Raw genomic sequence first — 20,685 nt, forward strand, 5'->3', positions numbered from 1 at the left:
CAATATACTACGTGACTGGGCAATATACTATGTGACTGGGCAATACAATATACTACGTGGCTGGGCAATATACTACGTGACTGGGCAATACAATATACTACGTGGCTGGGCAATATACTACGTGACTGGGCAATATACTACGTGGCTGGGCAATATACTATGTGACTGGGCAATATACTACGTGACTGGGCAATACAATATACTACGTGGCTGGGCAATATACTACGTGGCTGGGCAATATACTACGTGGCTGGGCAATATACTACGTGGCTGGGCAATATACTGCGTGGACATGCATATTCTAGAATACCCGATGCGTTAGAATCGGGCCACCATCTAGTGTGTATATATATATATATATATATATATATATATATATATATATATATACATGCATACGGTATTTGGTATTGTGTTTGGAAAAGTTCACTCTGTCAAAATGTTAACATTTTTTAAACCGTATGTTAAACTGAATGAAATGCCAGAGTTGCTATATTTGGGTATCCACAATTACTTAAAAACATACAGTCAAGTGTAATCAAAATGACATATGTACCCTAAAATGGTATCAGTGCAAACTACATCTCAGAGTGTAAAAAATTACTCCTCATCTGCCCCATGAACAGAAAAATGAAAACGTTAAAAGGAATCTGTCATGTTAAAAAAGGCATCTGATCTGCTGGTGGAAAGTTGTACAGCAGGAGGCGCTGATCAGATCAATATCCAGTTTTATTTATAAAGTCTCAGTAAAGCCTTCATCTTATTTCTTGATATTTCTGGTGCTTGCATGTATATGAGTCCTGTGGGCGGTCCTACTCAGTGATTGACAGTCTTCTCTTGTGATACAAGCACCCCAGGTTTCACTGCATGCGGTACAAGTCATTCTGAATCTTTTCTAACGGTATCACTCTGCTCAGCTTGTCCTTTTCTATTGTGCTGTCCACAGTTCGGGCTGCATGTACAAGATGACAGGTTCCCTATAAAGGTTTCAGAAAATGGGGACAAAAAGAACATTTTTATTACAAGGTTCAAGACTTTTTAACCAATAAAAAACTAAAAGTTTGTTATCGCCGAAATTGTACTAACCTGGAGAATCATAATGCCATGTCATTTTTACTGCACAATTAACCAGTAAAAAGAAAACCCAGAAAACAATGGTGGAATGGCATTTTTTTTTCTGCATTTCACCACACAGAATTTGTTTTCATTTTTCGCTACATTATATGATAAAATGAATGTTGTCATTCAAAACTGTAACTCGTCCTGCCAAAAAGCAACATATTTAGATGTAAAAATATAAAAATAGCTCTTGGAGCAAAGGGAGAAAAAAAAACTAAAGGTGAACATTAAAACCAGTGAATCAGGTCCTTAAAGGGTTAAACTGAAACATGACGGACTCTTGAGTTAGTTGAATTCATTATAGTGGATTGTCAGTGACAAAGTGTTCTTGGGTGTGGACAGGCCAATGCTTATCTCAATTCATGAAGGTAACCTTCCCCTGAAGCTATGAATTCACTGTGCTGGGAGGACTTCTGTCTGGTGCCCACAAAACAATTGAGTGTTTCTTTTCCTTGGCTTTGGCTCACAGCAGTGTTTTTTGTCTGTTCTCATCATCAGGTGGAGAGTCTGACTCTGACAGATGTGGAAGCATTTCTAGCCCAAGCCTTGTGCCTCCCTGGGACATCTGCACCGCAGCTCTGTAGCCTGCAGGTATAGACACAACACATATAGGATTTATTATAACCTCATGTTGAACTTTGCAGCAACACAGGGCACCTTGTGGCCTTTAGACACCTCCAGCCTTTTTTTTCACCTTACCACAATTATCATATTTTGTTCATAGACCAGTGGCATGATATTCCATGTCTTTTCCATGCTAATTCAGGACTAGATATAAATAGAAAACAGTGTGTACTCCCCTCGACGTAGAGGTGTCTCACAGGTGCTGCACCCACGGAGCCGCTCATCAGCTGCAGCCTCTGCTATTTGATCAGAGCAGACGTCCACCCTGATGGACTATGCTGAGCTGAAGCCAAAGATCGGCCGCTCATTGCCTGGAGTCTGTATGAGTCACAACAAGTCACATTGCTCTCCTAGAACAGTGGTGCAGACATCACTGAATCAGCGCCATTGCAGAAGGTGACAATACACTGTTTTTACTTTGCTTGGGGTCCTGATCTGATTAACCTGTAGTGCAAAAACTTTTTAAGGGGGTTTCCATAACTCGGACAACCCCTTCTCAATCCCTATGTTTCCCCTAAGTAAACTAATAACAGCTATACTCACCTCTGATGTCAAGAGTGTCTCTTCTGGGCCTTGCGTGGCATTGTGTCTTGTGAACCCTGTGGCCAATCAGTTTTCGACACAACAATGCCCCGGGAGCGGGAGAGTCAGCGCTGACACTGCTGGCATGGCATCGACACCTGACGTGAGTATAGCTGAACAATGTGTGTGTTGAGAAAAATGATCTTTTAAGCAAGCCAAGAGATCATTTGTTCTGACCATTCCACACCAGCGTTTCTACGTTCATATTGTCATCAGCGGCTTGTTTTTACACGGAACCTTTTCCAAGAAACACGGGATCCTGAGAATGCTCGTTCTGGATAATCATGCAGTGTAAATGCAACTGCTATTGTGTAGAACCTTCAAGATACACAAAGGCGTAAAAACGTTGTCATCTGACATGCTATGCAAATTGCCACTAATCTGGCGTAGAATGTTGTTCCAGATTTCTAGTAACCTCTGATCAGTGGTGTCATGGCTTGTGTGCTGTCCGTACTGTTAGTCAGTGTTTGCCAGTCATCACAGACATCACTAAAGCTAGTCATATGTCTATGACATACGTATAAGAAGAACTCCTTGGCCAAAATGGTGAAAGAAAAAGATTATCACACTGAATATAAAGCAGGTCAGTGACTACAAGTTTCCAGGTGTAATAATGATGTTCACTAGAAAGCCTATAGTATATACTGCCTCTTGCTGACGTCGATGTGGCCTTCAGAAAATCATCCCGTCTGTGAATGTGGTAAGTGTTTGGTATGATGGCAAACAACACCGCTGCAGAAAAACTCTTAATGGACTAGTTTTGAAGCTTTGTGGAAATCTAAATTTTATCTGGTAAATTCCAAACTATACAATGAGGGCTTCTTTTAAGTGTAATCATTGCCTGAATATGAAAGGTGTTGGTAGCGCAGGCTTATTGTGACAATACAAGGCATCAGATGTCTGGGGAGCTCATTGACTATACATGCCCTTTTGTGCACACACCATATACATTTTGTTGAAAAGTTATTGAGATGTAAATAGGGAGTGCACATACCTCTGTATACAGATAAGTGACTGGCCCTTACACAAAAGACTGGAGCTACTGGCTCCTGAGCCGACCTCTTTTAAGCTCAGTGACTTCAGAGTATTGTTCCTGGAGTTTGCACAATGTCATACCTTCTTACCATCTGTTAATTTTGAGGATTATGGTTTGACAGGCTGTAGCTTTATGTGTCCATATCCACTACCTGTTCACACCTAATTGTTTCGATAAAACAACAAAAGTTAAAATTTCCTCTATTCTCTAGTTGGTGTGCGTATACATCTGTATAAAGATACAAGGCATGTCTCTTGTCTTATAATGTTATCCCATCCTATAAGAAGGAGATGTGAGGTGTAACCGTCAGTTTAATTTTTATTACCTACATCAATAGTACACCTGAAAATAAGTAATTTTGTAATAATATGTTAGAGAATCCTTTTTATCTCCTGGACTGATCTTTGACTGTCATTTCTTGGGTAAGATCTGAATTCAGTGAAGACAGACATTCCCATTACTGAGGTAGGAGATGAAGTTGGTGCTTATAAAATTCCATGGAAACTAGAGGCAGATACAAATATTGTGCTGTACAAGGGTATTCACATCTCCAAGATCCCACTCTAATATGCAGTACTTGTATTAATAATAATAATAACAATCACCTCCAATTAGAAATTAAATATAATTCTTCTGATTCGTTATGTCGCTTACCCCATGTGCAGGGCATTGCAGTAGCTTAGGTATCCATTGTTTCATGATGTTATGTCACCCACTAGGAGCAGCAGCACCATCACCACCGAACGACACTGCTTCAGGAGATGAGCAGACAAAATGTTGTATTTTTTGTTGCTACTGAATTAAGCTGGGGTTGTCTATAGTACATAACCTCTTTACTAGAGTTGAGCGAATTTTACTTTTTTAGGATCGAGTCGGGTTTCGCGAAACCAGACTTTCTCAAAAGTCGGATCGGGTGAAATCGGCCGATTATTGCGAAAAGTCGGGGGTCGGCCGAAACCCGAAACCCAATGCAAGTCAATGGGGAATCAAAGTCGGCAGTGAGTGGAGGACAGGAAAACACCTACAGTGCCCATTTTAATGCCAAAAACATCAATTCGTATTTCTTAAGGTTGTCAATCTTAATTTACTTTATAATAATAGTTAGGCATTGAAAACAGGGGCTCATTTGGCTAAAGTTGTGGGGGGGTAGGGCTGGCTCAAGATTTTCGTGGGCCCAGGAAACGCGGAATACGTCACGGCGGTGGAGCAGGGAGAGGTAAGTATTTCAACTTTGCAAGTGCTGCCATCCTGAGCAAGCAGGGGTGGCCCACTAGTTGGCACTGGCACAGGGCCCCTCATAGTACGGCGGTGTGTTTGACGGCGGGCGATGCCTCCCACTGCCAGAGACACTTTTGCATACTATGAGGGGCCCTGTGCCAGTGCCAACGAGTATGCCCCCCCCACCTGATGAAGGAACCTGCACTTTCATCTGCACCTTCCTCTTTGTCCCCGTGTAAGGTGGTATGGTATGCGGGAAGGGGAACCTGACTTTCAGCAGTGTCAGATTCTGGCTGTGTAGAGTGCAAGGGGAATGTAGTGGTCTGGGTCAATGTACCAGCAGACTCATCTAGCAGTGGCTGGGCAATGGGCAGGATGAGGAGGAAACACAGATATAGGCCCAAATAAGAAAGTAGTCTAAATCCAGTTCTAAATTGGTAACAGGACTAAACAGGTGCCATTGCTTTGCTCAGCGTAGGACAACTGTAATGAGAGGCTGACACAGTTAGTATGCCCCAAAAAGTAAGTAGGCTAAATGCAGTTCATAATTGCTAATAGGACTAAACTGGCGGCATTGCTTTGTTCAGCGGAGGACAACTGTAATGAGGGGCAGACAGTTACTAAGCCCAAATAAGTAAGGAGGCTAAATGCAGTTCAAAATTGGTAACAGGAGTACACAGGCGGCATAGCTTTGTTCAGCAGAGGACAACTGTAAGGAGTGGCTGACACAGTAGGTCCAAATAAGAAAGTAGGCTAAATGCAGTTCAAAATTGCTAACAGGAGTACACAGGCGGCATTGCTTTGTTCAGTGGAGGACAACTGTAATAAGTGGCTCAGACAGACTTAGTAGGCCTAAAATAAAAAAGTAGGCTAAATGCAGTTCACAATTGGTAACAGAAGTACACAGGCGGCATTGATTTGTTCATTGGAGGACAACTGTAATTAGTGGCTAAGACAGACTTAGTAGGCCTAAAATAAAAAAGTAGGCTAAATGCAGTTCACAATTGGTAACAGGAGTACACAGGCGGCATTGCTTTGTTCAGTGGAGGACAACTGTAATAAGTGGCTCAGACAGACTTAATAGTCCTAAAATAAAGTACCGTATATACTCGAGTATAAGCCGAGATTTTCAGCCCAAATTTTTGGGCTGAAAGTGCCCCTCTCGGCTTATACTCGAGTCACGGTAGCGGTGGGGTCGGCGGGTGAGGGGGAGAGGGCGCTGAGGTATACTTGCCTAGTCCCAGCGATCCTGGTGCTCCCCCTGCCCTCCCACGGTCTTCTGTGCTGCAGCTTCTTCCCCTCTTCAGCGGTCACGTGGGACCGCTCATTAGAGAAATGAATAAGCGGCTCCACCTCCCATAGGGGTGGAGCCGCCTATTCATTTCTCTAATCAGCGGTGCCGGTGACCGCTGATAGAGGAAGAGGCTGCGGCACAGAAGACCGTGGGACGGCAGGGGGAGCCGGACGTCGGGACCAGGTAAGTATGTAATATTCACCTGTCCGTGTTCCAGCCGTCGGGCGCCGCTCCATCTTCCCGGCGTCGCTCCATCTTCCCGGCGTCTATCTGCGCTCTGACTGTTCAGGTCAGAGGGCGCGATGACGCATATAGTGTGCGCGGTGCCCTCTGCCTGATCAGTCAGAGCGGGGAGACGCCGGGACCGGACGCTGGGAGCTGCAATCAAGAAAGGTGAGTATGGCTTTTTTTTTTTAAATTGCAGCAGCAGCAGCAGCGGCGGCACAGATGGGGCAGTATGAACGGTGCAGAGCACTATATAGGGCAGATATGGAGCAATATGAACAGTGCAGAGCACTATATGGGGCAGATATGGGGCAATATGAACGGTGCAGACCACTATATGGGGCAGATATGGGGCAATATGAACAGTGCAGAGCACTATATGGGGCAGATATGGGGCAATATGAACACTGCAGAGCACTATATGGGGCCGATATGTGGCAATATGAACAGTGCAGAGCACTATATGGGGCAGATATGGAGCAATATGAACAGTGCAGAGCACTATATGGGGCAGATATGGGGCAATATGAACAGTGCAGAGCACTATATGGGGCAGATATGGGGCCATATGAACGGTGCATAGCACTATATGGGGCAGATATGGGACAATATGAACAGTGCAGAGCACTATATGGGGCAGATATGGGGCAATATGAACAGTACAGAGCACTATATGGGGCAAATATGGGGCAATATGAACGGTGCAGAGCACTATATGGGGCAGATATGGAGCAATATGAACAGTGCAGAGCACTATATGGGGCAGATATGGGGCAATATGAACAGTGCAGAGCACTATATGGGGCAGATATGGGGCAATATGAACAGTGCAGAGCACTATATGGGGCAGATATGGGGCAATATGAACAGTGCAGAGCACTATATGGGGCAGATATGGGACAATATGAACAATGCAGAGCACTATATGGGGCAGATATGGGGCAATATGAACAGCGCAGAGCACTATATGGGGCAGATATGGGGCAATATGAACGGTGCAGAGCACTATATGGGGCAGATATGGGGCAATATGAACGGTGCAGAGCACTATATGGGGCATATATGGGGCAATATGAACAGTGCAGAGCACTATATGGGGCAGATATGGGGCAATATGAACAGTGCAGAGCACTATATGGGGCAGATATGGGGCAATATGAACGGTGCAGAGCACTATATGGGGCAGATATGGGGCAATATGAACAGTGCAGAGCACTATATGGGGCAGATATGGGGCAATATGAACAGTGCAGAGCACTATATGGGGCAGATATGGGGCAATATGAACGGTGCAGAGCACTATATGGCAGAGCTATGGGGAAATATGAACGGTGCAGAGCACTATATGGCAGAGCTATGGGGAAATATGAACGGTGCAGAGCACTATGGCAGAGCTATGGGGAAATATGAACAGTGCAGAGCACTATATGGCACAGCTATGGGGCAATAATGATCTATTTTTATTTTTGAAATTCACCGGTAAATGCTGCATTTCCACCCTAGGCTTATACTCGAGTCAATAAGTTTTCCCAGTTTTTTGTGGCAAAATTAGGGGGGTCGGCTTATACTCGGGTCGGCTTATACTCGAGTATATACGGGTAGGCTAAATGCAGTTCACAATTGGCAACAGGAGTACACAGGCGGCATAGCTTTTTTCAGCGGAGGAGGACAACTGTTATGAGAGGCTCACACAGTTACTAGGCCCAAGTAAGTAAGTAGGCTAAATGCAGTTCAAAACTGGTAATAGGAGTACACAGGCGGCATAGCTTTGTTCAGCGGAGGACAACTGTTATGAGAGGCTCACACAGTTACTAGGCCCAAGTAAGTAAGTAACTTAGGCCACAGTTACTAGGCCCAACTGCAGTTAAATGCAGTTCAAAATTGGTAATAGGAGTACACAGGCGGCATTGCTTTGTTCAGTGGAGGACAACTGTAATAAGTGGCTGACACAGTTAGTAGGCCAAAATAATAAAGTGGGCTAAATGTCAGCCAAAAAATGTTCATAAATAAACTGGTGGCATAGCTAGGTACAGGGGTGGGCTCCTCTGCTTAATAGCAGACAGTGGTAGTTGGCGCAAAGTATTAACTGGTCTAAATGGAGGCCAGGGCCCCTGTATATTTTTACTATCATCTATCATTTCAACAAATTTGTATTGGCAGTGCCATTGAAGGATTTAACAGCACAGACTGCACAGTGGTAAAGCAGGGAGAGGTAAGTTTTGCAAGTGTTAGAGCACTGTTCGAGCTGGGGGGGGAACACTCTCGTGGGCGGCGGTACTGGCACAGGGCCCCTCATATTACGACGGTGTGTCTGACGTTGGTTGTGCACCACCACCATCAGAGACACTTCATTGTACTATGAGGGACCCTGTGCCAGTGCCGTCGCCCAAGAGTGGGCACACCCACCTGTCCAGGCAAACGGCACTCGCACGGGTGCTTGCGCCAAGTGGTGACCACGGCCCTGTGGGGGGAGTCAACCCATTTAGGGAGGTATAAAAATGGCCTATGGTGGACATTCAGCAGCTGCAAATGGAGGAATTGGAGCAGTCAGTAAGAGGAGGCCAAAAGCGAGACATTTTTCAGGCAGGCTACGTGTCAGCAGGGAAAAGTGGGGCAAAATAATTTGAAATCCATGATTGATTCATTTTAATGAAGGTTAGATCATCAACATTTCGGGTAGCCAGACATGTCCTTTTTTCGGTCAGTATTGAACCAGGAGCAATGAAGACTCTTTCTGATAGCACACTAGCAGCTGGGCAAGCGAGCTCCTGTAATGCATATTCTGCCATTTCAGGCCAGGTGTCTATTTTAGATGCCCAGTAATCAAAGGGGAATGACCTGTGAGGGAGAACATCGATAAGGGAGGAAAAATAGTTGGTAACCATACTGGACAAATGCTGTCTCCTGTCACTTTGAATTGATGCAGCAGTACCTGTCGTGTCTGCGGTCATTGCGAAATCAGTCCACAACCTGGTCATGAAACCCCTCTGTCCAACGCCACTTCGGATTTGTGCACCTCTAACACCTCTGCCATGTTGCCCCCTACAGCTCGTGTGAGAACCATCACCGCCTCTGTGTGCTGGGAATGCTTGAACCAAACGGTCTACAAGAGTTGCTTGTTTGGTAGCCAATATTTGCTCCAGGTTCTCATGTGGCATGATATTTTGTAATTTTCCTTTATATCGTGGATCCAGGAGGCAGGCCAACCAGTAATCGTCATCGATCATCATTTTGATAATGTGGGGGTCCCTTTTTAGGATACGCAAGGCATACTCTGCCATGTGGGCCAATGTTCCAGGTGTCAATTCACTGCTTATGCTGGGTTGAGGAGCACTTTCTTGCAAATCAACTTCACTTGTGGCCCACAAAAAACCTGTACCTGACCTTGCAACGCCACCAGTTTCTATTGCCCCCTGAGAAGCATCCTCCTCCCATAAATATTCATCCCCATCATCCTCCTCCTCTTCGTCCTCCACCTCGTCCAAGAGAGTTCCCTGACCAGACAATGGCTGACTGTCATCAAGGCTTCCCTCCTCCTCGGCTGCAGACGCCTGCTCCTTGATGTGCGTCAAACTTTGCATGTGCAGACGCATTAGTGGGATGCTTATGCTTATGATGGCGTCGTCTGCACTTACCAGCTGTGTGCATTCCTAAAAACACTGAAGGACTTGACGGAGGTCTTGTAGCTTCGACCACTGCACACCAAACAACTCCATGTCTGCCATCCAACTGCCTGCCCATGTATTTGTATCCCCCCACAAATAAATGACAGCATGCCTCTGTTCGCACAGCCTCTGAAGCATGTGCAGTGTGGAGTTCCACTTTGTTGCAACGTCGATTATTAGGCGGTGCTGGGGAAGATTCATTGATCGCTGATGGTTCTGCATACGGCTGGAGTGTACGGGCGACCGGCGGATGTGCGAGCAAAGTTTTCGCACCTTCAGGAGCAGGGCTGGTAACTCCGGATAATTTTTCAAGAAGCACTGCACCACCAGGTTCAAGGTGTGAGCCAGGCAAGGAATGTGTTTCAGTTCTGAAAGGGCTATGGCAGCCATAAAATTCCTTCCGTTATCACTGACTACCTTGCCTGCCTCAAGATGTACACTGCCCAGCCATGACTGAGTTTCTTGCTGCAAGTACTCGGCCAGTACTTCCGCGGTGTGTCTGTTGTCGCCCAAACACTTCATTTGTAGCACAGCCTGCTGACGCTTACCACTAGCTGTTCCATAATGGAACACCTCGTGTGCAACACTGGCAGCTGCGGATGGAGTGGTCGTGCGACTGCGCTCTGTGGACGAGCTTTCACTTCTGGAGGAGGAGGAGGGGTGGCGAACGCTTACAGCCAACTGTTTCCTATACCGTGGGCTAGGCAGAACTGTCCCACTATGGCTGTCCCCTGTGGACCCTGCATCCACCACATTAACCCAGTGTGCCGTGATGGACACGTAACGTCCCTGGCCATGCCTACTGGTCCATGCATCTGTTGTGAGGTGCATCTTTCTACTGACTGATTGCCTCAGTGCATGGACAATGCGGTCTTTGACATGCTGGTGGAGGGCTGGGATGGCTTTTCTCGCAAAGAAGTGTCGACTGGGTAGGTCATAGCATGGTACTGCATAGGCCATCAGGGCTTTGAAAGCTTCACTTTCAACCAAATGGTAGGGCATCATCTCTAACGAGATTAGTCTAGCAATGTGGTCGTTCAAACCCTGTGTACGCGGATGACAGGATGAGTACTTTCTTTTCCTAGCGAGAGTCTCTTGTAGGGTGAGCTGGACTGGAGAGCTGCATATGGTGGAACTAGCGCTGGGGCTGGGTGGTGGACATGGCAGATTGAGAGAGGGTTGGTGATGGTATTCTTGATGTTGGCCTACCTACAATGTTTCCTACCAAGAACCTTGTGATTCCCTGACTGCTTTGGCCTTGCGACGATACCTCCACATTTGCTGCTGGTGGTGTCCTAACCGGTGGGCTTACTGTGAGGGAAGCAATCTAGCGTTGCTGACTACCTTCATTCTGAGCAGGTGCACCAACGGTACTGGACGTTAGGTAGTTAGTCCAGGCTTGCAAGTGCATGCTGGTTAAATGTCTACGCATGCACGTTGTATTTAAACTTTGGAGATTCTTCCCTCTGCTAAAGGTCTTTGAGCACTTCTTACAGATAACTTTGCACTGATCATTCGGATCTTGGTTAAAAAATGCCCACACTGCACTCTTCCTACTATGGATTACCTTTTCAGGCATTGCACGCTGTGCTACTTTCACCAGATGGCCACGGTGTCCTAAAACTGTTTTTGGATTTGACAAACATTTTTGGCCAGATACGGGCCTGCCAGATGAAAGCTGTTGCGATGCAGATGGCTGCTGCGGATCATCCTCCTCCGCTTCGGAGCTACTGGCAGCGCCACCATCTATCACCTCCTCTTCAATGTCATGTGCACCTTCCTCTGTGTCACCGTGTAAGGTGCTACAGCATTCATGATGGGGCACCGTAGTCTCATCAGGGTCAGATTCTGGCTCAGTACACTGCGAGGGCAATGTAGTGATCTGAGACAATGGAACAGCATAATAATCTAGCTGTGGCTGTGCATCTGTGCACTCTATGTCCGATTCATCTTGTAATAGGCTTTTAACAATTTCCCTCTCTAACCCAGGCACTGTATGTGTAAATAGCTCTATGGAGTAAACTGTAGTTTCGCCTACCGCATCCTACACTTTTGGTTTGGGTGAAGGACACAAGGAAGCGACTTTTTCCTGACCGGGAGCATCCACTGACGACTCGCTGCTTTTAGATTTGAACCTTCTGAAGAGGAGGCGAAAGAGCTAGAGGCTGAGTCAGCAAGGAAAGCCAAAACTTTTTCCTGCTGCTCCAGCTTTAAAAGCTGTTTTCCTACTCCCAGATAAGGGAGCCTTCGAGGCCTTGTGTAGCCAGACGATGACGCTGGCTCAACACCTCGAGCCTTAGGTGCTATTTTGCTTTTCCCACTACCACCAGATGCTCCACCACCACCAACACCACCATCAGTACCAGCTGGCAACGCCCGCCCACGGCCTCTTCCACCAGACTTCCTCATTTTTGGAAAAATCTAACCAAAATAACAACCGTTATATGGTACTGTAAAACAAGGTAGAAGGTGTATATAAACTTGTGGAGAATTTAAATCTACCTTTTTTGGCGGGGGGAGACTGCAACAAAACTCAGGCGTAGTGTATTACACTACACAATGTAAGTGGCAGAACGTGGCTGGAAGATGTATGAGAAACTAACAGAACTGTGACGTAGATCCACTTAGTGCCAATTTAAATCTCCCTTTTTTGGGGGGGAGACTGCAACAAAACTCAGGCCCAGTGTATTACACTACACAATGTAATTGGCAGAACGTGGCTGGAAGATGTACGACAAACTAACAGAACTGTGATGTAGATCTACTTAGTGCCAATTTAAATCTCCCTTTTTTGGGGGGGAGACTGCAGCAAAACTCAGGCCCAGTGTATTACACTACACAATGTAAGTGGCAGAACGTGGCTGGAAGAAGTACGACAAACTAACAGAACTGTGACGTAGATCCACTTAGTGCCAATTTAAATCTCCATTTTTTTGGGGGGAGACTGCAACAAAACTCAGGCCCAGTGTATTACACTACACAATGTAAGTGGTAGAACTTGGCTGGGAGATATATCAAAAAATACAAGGGCTATAGTACAATTTCAATCTCCCTACAATAATCTCAGGACAAGTATGACAGCAATAAAAAGGACTGCTGTACACAAAAGTGTGGACAAAGAAACAAGAGAACTGTGCAGAAAGGAGCAACTAGATTTTTGCTTTTAAAAAAGCAGTTGGTTTGCACAGCCTCGTACAAACAGCAATGCAGGTATCAGGGAGCCTTATAATGCAGCCTAATAAGCTACAGAGCTGATGCACAAAAAAAAAACTCCACTGTCCCTGCAAAGAAAAGGTGGTGTTGGACAGTGGAAATCGCTACAGCACAAGCAGTTTCGAGGTTAATCTTCCCTCCCTAACTATATCCCTTCTTCTGATGAATCTGCAGCAACCTCTCCCTATGCTAAGATCGGCAGAAGTAAGATGGCGGTCGGCGTGCACGCCCCATTATAGCCCCTGTGACGCCGCAGAAAGCATGCCAATCACTGTAATGCTCTTCTCTAAGATGGTGGGGACCGAGACCTATGTCATCACGCTGCCCACACTCTGCGTCCTCCTTCATTGGATGAGATATGGCGCTGAAAGCGTCATACGAAACGCGACTTTGGCGCGAAGATCGCCGACCTCATGGCCGATCCCACACTAAGATTGGGTCGGGTTTCACGAAACCCGACTTTGCCGAAAGTCGGCGACTTTTGAAAATGTCTGATCCGTTTCTCTCAACCCTACTCTTTACCCCTGTTTACCCCTGAGCCTTTTTTCACCTTCATGACCAGGCCAAATCTTACAATTCTGACCACTGTCACTTTATGATGTACTAACTCTGGAACGCTCCAATGGTTCCTACTGATTCTGAGACTATTTCTTTGTGACATATTGTACTTCATGATAGTGGTAAAATGTCTTCTTTGAAAAAAAACAACAGAAATTTGGTTAAAAAATTTAATATTTTGCAATTTTCAACCTTTTAATTTTCATGCCCTTAAGCCACAGAATCATATCACACAAAATAATTCATAAATAACATTTTCAACATGTCTAATTTATAGCAGCACAATTTTTCAAAAATATTTTTTTTGTTAGGAAGTTAGAAGGGTTAAAAGTTGACCAGAAATTTCTCATTTTTCCAACAAAATATTTTTTAGGGAGATTACATTTGAAGTGACTTTGAGGGGCCTATATAACAAAAATACCCAGAAGTGCACCCCTCAAGGTGCTTAAATCCACATTCAAGAAGTTTATTAACCCTTTCAGGTGCTTCACAAGAATTAATGGACTGTGAAAGGACAAGTAAACATTTTAACTTTTTTCACAAACATTTTACTTTAGACCCAATTTTTTTATTTTCATAAGGGTTACAGGAAAAAAATGACCTCAAAATTTGTTGTGCAATTTCTCCTGAGCACTCTGATACCCCATATGTGGGGGAAACCACAGTTTGGGCTCGGAATGGAAGGAGCTCCATTTGACTTTTTGAATATAAAATTGGCTGGAATACTTAGCGGACATCATGTCGCGTTTGCAGAGCCTCTGATGTGCCCAAACAGTGGAAATCCCACACAAGTGATGTCATTTTGGAAACTAGACCACTCAGGTAACTAATCAAGATGTGTGTTGAGCACCCTGAACCCCCTTTATTCTGAGAGATATAACTTTTTATTTTTCCGCTGAGGGAACTGTATGGCAGCTTCTTTTTTGCAGACAACAAGACGACATTTTCAGAGATACCATTATTTATTTATATTCTTTTTTTTTATTGAATTTTATTCCACATTTTTGTTCAGCGGTATGAGCATTGTTTTTTGCCTATTTTTTTACGGTGTTCAGTAAAGGGGTTGACTAGTGGGACAATTTTATAGGTTGGGTCGTTCTGGACTCGGCAATACCAAAAATATTTACTTTGGGTTTTTTTTCGTAAAAATATTTATTTATGGGTACTATCTATCTATCTAAAGTTGAGTGTATGTGTGTGTATGTATCAAGCCACGCCCTCTCCACATAGCAGGCACAGGCCACATCTAGCTCCATCTTGTCTATAATGGAGTTGCTCCTGTGAAGCATGACATCAAGGGAAAGGGAGGAGCCTCATGAATAGAGATGTTGGGGAAAATGAGAGAAGTGAGGTGCTGCTGCAGTATGAGGCTGTGCATAGAGAAGAGTGAGGCGCTGCAGGTGGAGGCTGTGTATAAGGCCACATTCACACGTTCAGTTTTTGGTCAGTATTTTACCTCGGTATTTATAGGCCAAAACCACGAGTGGTAGAAAAATACAGAAGTGGTGACATGTTTCTAATAAACTTTTCCTCTGATGGTTTTACTCCCAAGTTTTAGGGAAAAATACTGACCAAATAACGTGTGGATGAGATCTAAAGGAGAAAAGAGTGGTGCTGCAGAAGAAGTAGGCTGTGCATACGATACGCTTTATTGCAACTAGTGCAATTCCTCTCAGGATCAACTGTTTCCAATTGTATATGGAAGAGGCGTGTGAGGTGCTGCCGGAGGAGGCGACTATGAAGGAGAAAAGCTGTGCTGCAGAAAAATGCTGTGTATAAAGGAGGAGCGTGAGGTGCAGGAGAAGAATAAGGCCCCTTAACTGCTCCCGTTAAGTCTTATCGACAGTCGTTAAGGAGTTAATATTGTGTTAAAAAAAACCTTTTGCTTCAACAAAATGGCACCGGTAAACCTGCGAGACGCGACACAAACCGCAGAGCAGGATATACTATATACAGGAGGAGATGACATACAGGTATATACTATATACAGGAGGAGATGACATACAGGTATATACTATATACAGGAGGAGATGACATACAGGTTTATACTATATACAGAAGGAGATGACATACAGGTATATACTATATACAGGAGATGCTACTACCAAAATATGAGTGCATAAAAGCGCTCACAGACCACTATAACACACAAAAAATGTAATAAAATCAATAAAGTTTATTGAAAAACAATTTAAAACGATACACCAAATATCAAGTGAGGATGTCAAAAAAAGACTCAGACAAAATTCCATATTCATGCAGCAAACAATATACTTATGTATCTTATGGAAAGCATATTAGTACCATGTCAGTATAGACTTTAATCAAGCAAAGAAAGCTCATTATAAATATCCTTTAAGGTTCTTATCTCATGTGTAAAAACCCGGATAATGAGAGCTCAATTTGCCTAGACACATATGGAGTAGTAGTAAATACATTCAATTAATGCTTACCCATGATAGATATCGCTACAGGAATGCCCCGACGCGCGTTTCGCCAATCACGTGCTTTCTCAAGGGGAGTGTGTACCTAACCCCCACCTTACCTCCTTAAATACCCCCCTGCATGCTCCGGTTAGCCAATCCTGCGTCGCATGTGAGGACGCTCCACCAGGACGCCAGGTGCATCAAATTCGGTACTCCAATCCGGCGCGCGTTAGCGGAAATACCTCATAGACGTCATTAAACGCGCGCCGGAAATTGCAGGAGACTATATAATAACCCAAAAGGGGCATATATGGGAAATAAGTAGTACAGACTAATCCCCTGGCACATAAGTGCCCAAATGACATATAAAAAAGTGCATAATATAGTACAAACTAGAACCAAAAACAAAAAATGTTATCATATGGAGAACACATAAAAGTGCAATATACTTTATATAGTATTAATGCAACACTTATATTTAAAATATTAATTTTGTGCGTCAGCACCGTCCATATTAACCAACGGGTGGGTATGTCATGTTTGTTAAACATAAACATCCCTCCCGGGGTACACAAAGACCGGGCCAGTAAGGTGCTAATGCAAAGAATGTGACATATGAAATGTAGAAAAAAGACATATAAAACATTAAACAGGGGATTCCATCCTCGATAGAAGGACATCCAGATCTTCCATTCAGAGCGTCATCAGATCCTTAAGATGTTCACATAAGCATATAGAGTCCTTCAAAAATGTCCATACTATTTCCCATACACAATAATTGCCAAAGGCTTAGATCGAAACATGAACACGGGAGGTAGAGAGGTTGGGGGTAGATCTTCTTTGAGGTAGAAATAGGAACAGAAGTCATCAAAATCTCGCAAAATATGATATTAAGGCTAATAAAACATATAAAAAAAGAAGAAAATTAAAAACACACAAAAACACAAATTCTTAAAAAACGGATTACAAGAACGGTACAAAGCTGATTTTTTCGTTTAACCTGTCTGGTGACATGGTCCCCCACTCAACAATCCACTTGGATTCCATTTGTGCAAGGGTTTGTTTGGTGTTACCTCCCCTAATACCACAGTGAAGCCTATCGATACCAATAACTTTGAAACCTCTTGGATCAGAGTTATGATAGACTCTGAAATGTTTCGGTATGGTCTTCAAAACTGAAATGTCATCCACCTCTCCTGCCGCAACAATATCTCTCACATGCTCTCTGGTCCTGATACGCAGCTCTCTTGATGTTAGTCCGATATAGACCTTATGACAAGGGCAGACTGCATGATATATGACATAGGTCGTACTACTAGAGGAACAGGGAGCAACTACGGTGGGTAAATTCCCCACGTCCATCCTGCCCAGATCACTAACCTTCCCTCCTTTGTCGGTCTGCCCACAAGTTGAGATTTTCTGTAAATTAGTTATGAAGGATTTCAAAGAGATACCGCGACATATTCAAAAAGATAATCTGAACGGTACTCAAAGACGGGCTCTCAAAGAACTGAAGGCTCTTGATGACATTGTCATCAAGGCGGCCGACAAGGGAGGGAACGTGGTGATCTGGCCGGTGGAACAATACGAACGAGAAGTGTTCAGACAATTAAAGAATAAGGATAGCTATTCTATACTTCCCAAAAACCCATTGCAAGAATTTGCGGAAGGATTGTATGATATATTGCAGCGGGCTTTCGAAATGGGTATAATCCCTAAAAAAGTATTGGACGGACTCTTGGTAAAATTTCCCAGGATTCCGACTCTATACATGCTCCCAAAAATCCACAAAGATCCTGTGGATCCACCGGGGCGTCCGATAGTCTCTGGCATGGGAGGGCTATGTGATCCAGTCTGTAAATTTATTGATTACTATTTAAAACCATTAGTTGAGACCTTGCCCTCTTATGTCAGAGACTCCTCGGAAATGAGAGAGTGGATGGAATTACCCTGGAACCCGATGTATGGCTGGTGACCGCAGACGTCGAGTCCCTATATACCTCTATTGGTCATGAGGACGGAATAAGAGCTGTCCGTTTTTTTCTTGAAATGAGTAATCTGGATCGGTTGTTAATCGAGCTGATTTTGGAGTTATTGGATTTTGTTTTAAAACATAATTTCTTTACTTTCAAGGATCGTTTTTATTTGCAGGAGCGCGGCACTGCCATGGGTGCGGCATGCGCGCCGTCGTATGCTAACCTTTTTCTCGGATTTTGGGAGAGGGAGGTTGTGCATTGTGACGGCTGTTGTGAATTCTGTGGCAGAGCTCCCTCCTGTGGTCACAAGTGGTACTTCGGCTGATTCTCTCTGTGAGCTTCCGTTGGTGGAGGAAAGTGGTACTGCGGCTTCTGAGTTTCATTCCTCAGGTGATGTGGTGAAGTCGTTAGGTGCTGCTCTATTTAACTCCACCTAGTGCCTTGATCTTGGCCTCCAGTCAATGTTCTAGTATTGGACCTGTTTCCTCCTGGATCGTTCCTGTGGCCTGCTGCTCTGCATAGCTAAGTTCCGCTTTGCTATTTTGTTTGCTGTTTTTTTCTGTCCAGCTTGTCTATTTGTTTTTTTCTGCTTGCTGGAAGCTCTGGGACGCAGAGGGTGTACCTCCGTGCCGTTAGTTCGGTACGGAGGGTCTTTTTGCCCCCTTTGCGTGGTTTTTGTAGGGTTTTGTGTTGACCGCAAAGTTACCTTTCCTATCCTCGCTCTGTTCAGAAAGTCGGGCCTCACTTTGCTAAATCTATTTCATCTCTACGTTTGTCTTTTCATCTTAACTCACAGTCATTACATGTGGGGGCTGCCTTTTCCTTTGGGGTATTTCTCTGAGGCAAGGTAGGCTTATTTTCTATCTTCAGGCTAGCTAGTTTCTCAGGCTGTGCCGAGTTGCATAGGGAGCGTTAGGCGCAATCCACGGCTGCCTCTAGTGTGGTTGGAGAGGATTAGGGATTGCGGTCAGCAGAGTTCCCACGTCTCAGAGCTCGTTCTATGTTTTTTGGGTTATTGTCAGGTCACTGTATGTGCTCTGACATCTATGTCCATTGTGGTACTGAATTACCTTATCAGAACAGTACTGGAGGCCAAAAGTGCTAATGATTCTCAATAGAGGGAAAAAAGAAGTTCTGAGACCATTTTTTTTTCTCTGCACTGTGTTTTGCCTTTTTTTTTTCCCTAGACATTTGGGTGGTTCAGGACACAGGTGTAGCGATGGACATTAAAGGTCTGTCTTCATGTGTGGATCAGCTCACGGCAAGAGTACAAAATATTCAAGACTTTGTGGTTCAGAATTCTATGTTAGAACCGAGAAATCCTATTCCTGATTTGTTTTTTGGAGATAGAACTAAATTTCTGAGTTTCAAAAATAATTGTAAACTATTTCTAGCTTTGAAACCTCGCTCCTCTGGTGACCCAGTTCAACAAGTTAGGATCATTATTTCTTTTTTACGTGGCGACCCTCAGGACTGGGCATTTTCTCTTGCGTCAGGAGATCCTGCATTAAGTAATATCGATGCGTTTTTCCTGGCTCTCGGATTGCTGTACGATGAACCTAATTCAGTGGATCAGGCAGAGAAAAATTTGCTGGCTCTGTGTCAGGGTCAGGATGAGATAGAGGTACATTGTCAGAAATTTAGAAGGTGGTCTGTACTCACTCAATGGAATGAAGGTGCGCTCGCAGCTATTTTCAGAAAGGGTCTCTCTGAAGCCCTTAAGGATGTCATGGTGGGGTTTCCTATGCCTGCTGGTCTGAATGAGTCTATGTCTTTGGCCATTCAGATCGGTCGACGCTTGCGTGAGCGTAAATCTGTGCACCATTTGGCGGTATTACCTGAGCTTAAACCTGAGCCTATGCAGTGCAATAGGACTTTGACCAGAGTTGAACGGCAAGAACACAGACGTCTGAATGGGCTGTGTTTCTACTGTGGTGATTCCACTCATGCTATCTCTGATTGTCCTAAGCGCACTAAGCGGTTCGCTAGGTCTGCCACCATTGGTACGGTACAGTCAAAATTTCTTCTGTCCGTTACCTTGATCTGCTCTTTGTCATCGTATTCTGTCATGGCATTTGTGGATTCAGGCGCTGCCCTGAATTTGATGGACTTGGAGTATGCTAGGCGTTGTGGGTTTTTCTTGGAGCCCTTGCAGTGTCCTATTCCATTGAGAGGAATTGATGCTACGCCTTTGGCCAAGAATAAGCCTCAGTACTGGACCCAGCTGACCATGTGCATGGCTCCTGCACATCAGGAGGTTATTCGCTTTCTGGTGTTGCATAATCTGCATGATGTGGTCGTGTTGGGGTTGCCATGGCTACAAGTCCATAATCCAGTATTAGATTGGAAATCCATGTCTGTGTCCAGCTGGGGTTGTCAGGGGGTACATGGTGATGTCTCATTTCTGACTATTTCGTCATCCATCCCTTCTGAGGTTCGAGTTCTTGTCCGGGATGTATTTGATGAGCCCAAGTCCGATACCCTACCTCCGCATAGGGATTGTGATTGTGCTATCGATTTGATTCCTGGTAGTAAATTCCCAAAAGGTCGATTGTTTAATTTGTCTGTGCCTGAGCACGCCGCTATGCAGAGTTATGTGAAGGAGTCCTTGGAGAAGGGGCATATTCGCCGTCATCGTCGCCATTGGGAGCAGGGTTCTTTTTTGTAGCCAAGAAGGATGGTTCGCTGAGACCTTGTATAGATTACCGCCTTCTAAATAAGATCACGGTTAAATTTCAGTACCCCTTGC

General features: G+C 44.6%; 1 protein-coding gene across 7 annotated transcripts in view; it reads left to right on the forward strand.

Annotated features, from left to right (window-relative positions):
* Positions 1-20,685, forward strand: part of FAM120B (family with sequence similarity 120 member B) — a 408,137-nt gene that overhangs the window by 51,296 nt on the left and 336,156 nt on the right. For 5 of the 7 annotated variants that reach the window (XM_069769279.1, XM_069769281.1, XM_069769285.1 and 2 more), the window contains exon 6: positions 1,618-1,710. The exons of the other annotated variants lie outside the window; for them this stretch is intronic. In XM_069769279.1, coding sequence (XP_069625380.1) covers positions 1,618-1,710 — 93 coding nt within the window. The remainder of the gene's footprint in view (positions 1-1,617; positions 1,711-20,685) is intronic. 7 annotated transcript variants of the gene reach the window in all.

The sequence above is a fragment of the Ranitomeya imitator genome, chromosome 5 (genome assembly GCF_032444005.1).
Source record: "Ranitomeya imitator isolate aRanImi1 chromosome 5, aRanImi1.pri, whole genome shotgun sequence".
Lineage (NCBI taxonomy): Eukaryota > Metazoa > Chordata > Amphibia > Anura > Dendrobatidae > Ranitomeya > Ranitomeya imitator.